Source organism: Cynoglossus semilaevis, chromosome 10 (assembly GCF_000523025.1).
Source record: "Cynoglossus semilaevis isolate Cse_v1.0 chromosome 10, Cse_v1.0, whole genome shotgun sequence".
Taxonomy (NCBI): Eukaryota; Metazoa; Chordata; class Actinopteri; order Pleuronectiformes; family Cynoglossidae; genus Cynoglossus; species Cynoglossus semilaevis.
In genome coordinates, this window is record NC_024316.1 from 419,464 (window position 1) to 426,835 (window position 7,372).

Consider the following 7,372-nt stretch of genomic DNA (forward strand, 5'->3'; position numbering starts at 1 on the left):
ATTGTTACATCTATACCAGTGGTCCCTGACCTTTTTTGTTCCAAGGACTGGTCAAAATAAACCAGAGTCTGATTTGACCTATTATTTTAAAATATTGCCAGATTATCTTTAAATAAAGAAAATAAATAGATATAACTGGATTTTTTTTAAATGAAGTATATTAGTAAAAATGAAGTACATGCGGCCCGGTACCAAATGACCTATGGATTGGTACTGGTCCGCGCACTAGGGGTTGGTGACCCCTGATCTATACAGTCTTCCAGTTACAACCGGCCCTTCAAGGGGAACTGTATTGCTGATGTGGCCCCCTGGTGAAAATTAGTTTGACACCCCTGGCATAGAGCGAGGGTCTCAAACATACGGCCTGCGGGCCAAAATCGTCCCACTTATTGAATTGAATGAATGAAAGCAAAAAAAAAAAAAAACATAGCAATATTAGCTCACTGGGACACAAGAGCTGCTGGTCTACTGCTGCCTCCTGTGGTGAGTCTGTGCCACTGGCGTAAAACTGCATGAAGGATTTTAAACAATGAATTCACAAAATAACAAAATGGTTAGCAGTGGCATTAGCTAAAGAGATCTATCTATGGACGCTTGTTGTAGAGGGGTAAGCTGTTTATATATTTATAGTGAGTTTGGAAAAGTCTGCCTAAAAGCCAAATTTATTTCATCTCTTTCGTCTTAATTTATTTATCTTCCTGGAGCATTTGCAGTGCCTCATGCATGGCTGGATCAGCTACATGGGTGAATCAGACATCTGTTTTTTTACCCATAACAAAGTTGCTGTAAGGAAAGTGAGGCGTTGTGTTATTTTAGTTTATAAAATATCTCTGCACCTAGTAATGTTTGGGTCTTTCCCCTTGTCTTTTTTTTTCTTCTTTTTCAGTGGTGTCGGAGACTCTGCTGGTGCTACTGACTGTCTCCAAGTGTTCATATTTTAATCAGTTCTCCTCCTGGGTATGTCCATCATGGGCGCTGCAGTTCTTTTCAAAGCCCTTCTCTGCCTGTTGACATCGCCATTGCTTTCTGAAGTAGTTGGATCTGCTGAAGGTAAAAAAAAGAAGCTGCATGGTTGTTTAGATGACTTAATATTGAAAGTAGGGATGGGCGAGTACCACAGAGTGGAACGGTTTTCAAACTTCATTTGTTCCTGAAGGCTCTTAGTAAACCGAAACAGAAACAATTTTCCCCATAGGAATCAATGTAAATGGATTAATCCGTTTCAAACTTTTACAACAGTATTTTGTGCACAGGTTCATACAGGAAACCAAAAAAAACGATAAACACAACTGAATAAAAATGAAATCTATCAATAGGAAAGGCAATTACATTCATCCTTACCGGTGCTGAGTAGTCGTTATTGCGCAATGTTTGCTTCGCTTTCTCACAAATTGTCGTCTTCAAATACTGTCGCCGGCCAACTGCTATTCGTTGATCCAAATCAGTAGCAACTTTTCCACTTCTTCTAATGTCTGAGATCTTTGCCTGGTGATCACAGTCGCTCCTTTGGCGACCTCAGCTTCTTTTATTTCTCCTTTGTTCTTAATGATGGTACAAATCGACGACTTTGCTAAGCCGTACTGTAAACCAGATCTGAAACATGAACGTCGTTCTAAAAAAATAGAAGAAACAGCACAGCTCAAGAAATACCGGCAAAATCTGCAAAAACAGTTCTTAGCCTGTATATCCCTAGCGCGGGCTCAGGCAAGAGTGGCGTCGCACGCTCAGACACTCAGAGATAACTTGCTAGCTGTGTAATATTGTTGGCTTGTTCTGCAACCAAGTTATGATACGTCGTTTGGGGCAATCTTTGGTTCAAGATTTTGTTCGTGAACAAAGTTGTTCAAAAAGGCTAGGCATTTGCAACCACCTCGGTCCGCCGTACTTGGTATAAGGCCCAATACTGGCCTTATTTCAAAGTAGCAGTCGATGCCGATGCTCACACGAAGACAAACGGCAAACGAAGACCGACGCTAGTGTCGCTGCAGAGCAAATAATGGCGAAAGAGACCGCTATGGTTGAGAAGAAGAATGTCCAACAGTCATTTTCACAACAAACAATATATGGTGATGGACGACTCCAGTATATAGTAATAAAGTAAGTAATATACAATATATATACATATATATACATATATATACATATATATACATATATATACATATATATACATATATATACATATATATACATATATATACATATATATACATATATATACATATATATACATATATATACATATATATACATATATATACATATATATACATATATATACATATATATACATATATATACATATATATACATATATATACATATATATACATATATATACATATATATACATATATATACATATATATACATATATATACATATATATACATATATATACATATATATACATATATATACATATATATACATATATATACATATATATACATATATATACATATATATACATATATATACATATATATACATATATATACATATATATACATATATATACATATATATACATATATATACATATATATACATATATATACATATATATACATATATATACATATATATACATATATATACATATATATACATATATATACATTCAGTTTACCACTACTCAGTCTACTGAATTTCATCAGTTTTTAAACAAGATCGTCTGTGTCCAACAGTTGGCCCTGTAGTCCTCTGCCCTCTGCAGTGTGTGTGTGAGACCCGGCCCTGGTACACACCTCAGTCTGTTTATCATCAGGCCCGAACCGTGGACTGCAACGAACTTCATCTGAGCAGAGTTCCCCCCAACGTATCATCCGACACACAGGTAAAAAGGATGTCTGATCTTACACCCAGGTTTGAAAGGTCAACATTACGCAAATACAAGATTCCATAGGTCGCGGTGACATCATGAGCCGAACTGATACAGACGTTAATCATGTTTCAGGTTCTTCTGCTGCAGAGTAACAACATCTCATTGATCGTGACTGAACTTCAGAGTCTGACAAACCTGACGGAGCTGGACCTGTCTCAGAACCACTTCACACAGGTGAAACACACACACTCCGACGGCAAACACTAATTCAGCGCTTGCCAAACGTTCTCTGTCAGTTCTCTGGGCCTCCCTTTGAATCCCAAGGAAATCTTTGCGCCCTCATTGCCTCCACAACCCCCCGTTGCAATGACACTAAGCACCTCCTAGAGGGCACTCCCACCCCCCCAACTTTGGGAACTTTTGCATTTACAGTACCTTCTTGTATTTCCAGGTGAGCTCCATGGGTTTGAGTTCTCTGGGTCGCCTGGTTACTCTCTACCTAGAGGAGAACCGGATCCAGGAGCTGTTGGACTTCAGTCTTAGGAACCTAAGCAGCCTGGAAGAGCTTTATCTCAACCACAACCACATCACCTCCATCGCACCGGATGCCTTTGCTGGGCTTAACAACCTGCTGAGGTACCCTGTACTTCTCCATCTTGTTCTGACTTCTGTAATTCTGGACCAAGTTTTTTTTTCTGCATGTTTCCCCTTCAAGTTTTTGTCCTGTTCTTTTGTTTTTTTTTTTTGCTGCCATAATGTTCTACTTTTCTTTGTGCTATATATTGTATTCTTTTCACAGTGTCTTTTTCTTTACTTTCCTTCTTGGATCTAAAGGCTCCACCTGAACTCAAATCGGCTCATAGCGATTGACAGTCGCTGGTTCGAGTCTCTGCCTTCCTTGGAGATCCTAATGATTGGCGAAAACCCCATTCTTGGTCTGGAGGAGAAAAACTTCCTGCCTTTGTCCCGGCTTCATAGCCTGGTTCTGGCAGGGATGGGCCTGGCATCGGTTCCTTCTGCTGCTTTCCTGGGTCTGGACTACCTGGAGAGTCTGTCCTTTTATGACAACCAGCTCAGGTGGGTCGGTGTGTGAAGCCTTACACTGCAACTTTCTTGGTTGTTGATAACACTGGCTGATGGGTCTTGTCCCCTGCAGGTCAGTTCCACGTGACGCTTTGAATGTGCTACCTAACCTGAAGTTTTTGGACCTGAATCGGAATCCGATCAGCCGAGTCCAGCAGGGGGACTTCCAGAACCTTCAGCATCTGGAAGAGCTCAGGTAAGACAGAATGTACAGTTCAACAGGAGGGACAGGATCATCTCCTAAAACACTTCAAGTTGTCAAGTGATATCAAGGAACCAGAATTTCAGTAATGTAGGGACGAGCAGGGATTTTAGGTTTCTTTGTCCACTTCTTTGTGACTTTTGTGTTTGTTTCGTTTACTCTATTTTCCGGACTGTAAGCTGCTCCGGAGTATAAGTTGCACCAGTGCCCTCTAGTGGCTGTCAGTGTGAAAATAACGAACATGTACATTTTCAGTGGTACAGGAGTAGCAGATACTGGTACACAAGCCTAGAGTGCCCTCTAGCGGCTGTCAGTGTGAAAATAACGAACATGTACATTTTCAGTAGTACAGGAGTACCAGATACTGTTACACAAGCCTAGAGTGCCCTCTAGCGGCTGTCAAAATAACGAACATGTGAAATTATATATTTCACTATATATGTTGCACCTGACCCCACCTAAAGGATTTATTATAATCCAGATAATACTGCAATTTAAATGTCTTTACCTTGTGTTTCAGTCTAAACAACATGGACGATCTGATGATAGTAGAACAAAAAGCCTTCCAGAATCTTCCAGAGCTGGTCAAACTGGAGCTCTGCAACAATCAACAACTGTCCTACATTGACCCCCAGGCCTTCAGGTGAGCTCATCTTCTTCGCCTTTTCAGTGGTGATGGTGGGTTTGAAACTAAAGCTCGAAAAGCGCTTGTGTCAGATAAAACAATGCAGTGCTTCAGAGAGTACCGTGTGTCGAGGCTTCGTTTGTTTTGGTCTTAGTCTTTAAAAGAACGTGAATCCACAGCTGAATTTGTGCTGGTGATCTTGTCAGAGAGACACTAAAAGTGACGCTTGAATCGATTTGAGACATATCGATAGTGAATGACCAACCAAGACTTTGATTCTTGAAACCGTTGTGAACAATTTTATTGGAAATGGAATTTGAAAATGCTCATCATATAAAGTACTTCCTTCGTTCTTTCGAGTGCATGTGTAATGTGAGCCTTGTGGAAATTCACCATTACAAGTTGAGATCGTGGCGTATTGAAAAAAATCATATGTGGAACATGTCGTTTTCTTAGTGTAAATCAGCACTTCTCAAATAGTGGGGCGGGTCCACTTGTACAGATAAAAATATACATTTTATACATATACTGTACATTATACAAATATACAATTCGCTTTGGTGTGGGTCGTGAGGGTGGGATGGGGGGGGGGGGTTAAAACATTTCTGTCCCCAAAGGGGGGAATGATAGAAAATAATTGAGAACCACGGGTTTAAATCGAGCCAAAATCTAATGTCATACTTTTGGCCACCAGATGTCACCAAAGAAGACTACGTTAAAATGCTTTGAATACATGAGCACTCTGTTGATACAAGGACTCAGAGCTTTAGAAAACTTCATTTGGCCATCACTACTTATCTAAATCTTCTAAATGTTACTCCTTGTTTTTTCACATGACTCAATCTGAAAACATTTTTTTTTTCTTCCCCTCCAACATGTCCTCCTTAGCGCTCTGCCGTCTTTAAGGACACTCCTCCTCCACAACAGTAATCTCCGTCTCCTGTCAGGTGACCTCCTCTCGTGGCTTCCCTCTCTAGAGGAGTTGTCACTGCACTCCAACCCGCTTCGATGCGACTGCCTCTCTTCATGGGGGCGTTACCTCGGTAACCACTCTCACGTAAAACTACTGGAGTCGTCCATCACCACTTGCTCTACTCCGCAGAGCCTCATTGGTCGAGAGTTGCAGGAGCTGGTAGCCTGGGGAGGTGGCGCAGCCAATAGCTGCTTGCCTCTTATTTCTCCTCACTCCTTTCCATCAGTCATGAATGTCAGCACCGGGCAGCCAATCCGATTAGAGTGCTGGGCTGATGCTGACCCTGTCTCCCAGTACTACTGGGTTACGCCTGCAGGAGACAAAGTAGGTGTGATCCCATGTGTTGTGTGCCGCTGTTAAATGTCTTGTGCACTTTTCACTAACTAGAGATTCTCCTACAAGGGCAGTAATGTCATGATGTCACAGCCTCTCATGTCCTCTTTCTCACTATCACATGATAAGGTGAGCTCAGAGGCTGTGCCGGCACCAATTATATCCCAGGAGGGGCGTGGCCTAAACAGACAGGATGAGAAGAAGAAAAAGAAGCATCATGTGTCAGAACCCGGAGCTTTGGTAATCCAAAATGCTGAGCCCTCAGATGCAGGTCAGTGTCAGGTTGGCGGTTCAAGTTCAAGTGGATCTGATTTGAGTCCATTTCACGATTAGGTTTACTCTAATACAGTACTACTCAAATAGTGGGGTGGGAAGGGGCGTGGTGAGGTGCCGGGGGGCGGGGGGGTGCGAGGGGCTTCCAATAAAATATGGCACGCTGGAGATAAGTGTAGCACTGCTTTAATGCTTGAATGATAACAAACCTCCAGTCACTAGGTGGCAGCAACTCATACATTGTTTTGCACAAATACAAATTTTAAATGTTATCAGGTTCTCAATAGTATTTCAATTTGTGGTGGTGTGGGTCAGAGGAGGGGACCTGGGGCGGTGTAAAAGCATTTCTGTCCCCAAGGAGGGGCATGACAGAAAATAATTGAGAAGCACTGCTAATCAGAGGTGGAAAAAAAGTACAAAAAATGAAGTAAAAAACTTTCTTAAATCTTTTCTTAAATTCTACTCAAGTAAAAGTAATAGTATCCATCCAAAAATCTACTCGAGTAAAAGTTTAAAAATACTTTTACCTTGAGTAAGAGTTACTTGATGCAAAAAAGGGACAAGCCATACGTCAATCTACAACTAGTTGTTTTAAGTGGCAAAATTGGAGAATTCTATCATCCATTTGAACACCTTGAGTATTCCAAGATACGAGCAAGCACATTTTTGCTTTTGAGATACGAGTAAAGATTTAAAATATGAGCATGCTTCTAGACGCTGACGTGTCTCGTTGACATTTGTAAGCATCTCGCGCGAGTCTCCCGTATTGTGTTTTTGCGTTATTAAGTGTCGTACGTACGGGCCAACTATCTTCCCTACCTTCCTTCCTCCCTCCCTCCTCCTCAGTGGTACAGGAATAGCAGATACTGTTACACGAGCCTAGAGTGCCCTCTAGTGGCTGTCAGTGTGAAAATAACGAACATGGAAATTAAATAACAAATGTGAATTTCCAGTGGTACAGGAGTAGCAGATACTGGTACACAAGCATAGAGTGCCCTCTAGTGGCTGTCAGTGTGAAAATAACGAACATGTACATTTTCAGTGGTACAGGAGTAG

At 41.2% G+C, this 7,372-nt stretch overlaps 1 protein-coding gene across 1 annotated transcript in view; it reads left to right on the forward strand.

The window, feature by feature from the left end:
- LOC103384390 (leucine-rich repeat neuronal protein 1) overlaps window positions 1–7,372 on the forward strand; it is a 13,845-nt gene that overhangs the window by 2,736 nt on the left and 3,737 nt on the right. Inside the window, exons 2-10 of the mRNA XM_008317893.3 lie at window positions 887–1,050; window positions 2,691–2,839; window positions 2,960–3,061; window positions 3,279–3,463; window positions 3,662–3,904; window positions 3,984–4,106; window positions 4,633–4,755; window positions 5,626–6,034; window positions 6,173–6,314. Of these exons, the coding sequence (XP_008316115.1) occupies window positions 960–1,050; window positions 2,691–2,839; window positions 2,960–3,061; window positions 3,279–3,463; window positions 3,662–3,904; window positions 3,984–4,106; window positions 4,633–4,755; window positions 5,626–6,034; window positions 6,173–6,314 (1,567 nt within the window). The 5' untranslated portion in view covers window positions 887–959. The remainder of the gene's footprint in view (window positions 1–886; window positions 1,051–2,690; window positions 2,840–2,959; window positions 3,062–3,278; window positions 3,464–3,661; window positions 3,905–3,983; window positions 4,107–4,632; window positions 4,756–5,625; window positions 6,035–6,172; window positions 6,315–7,372) is intronic.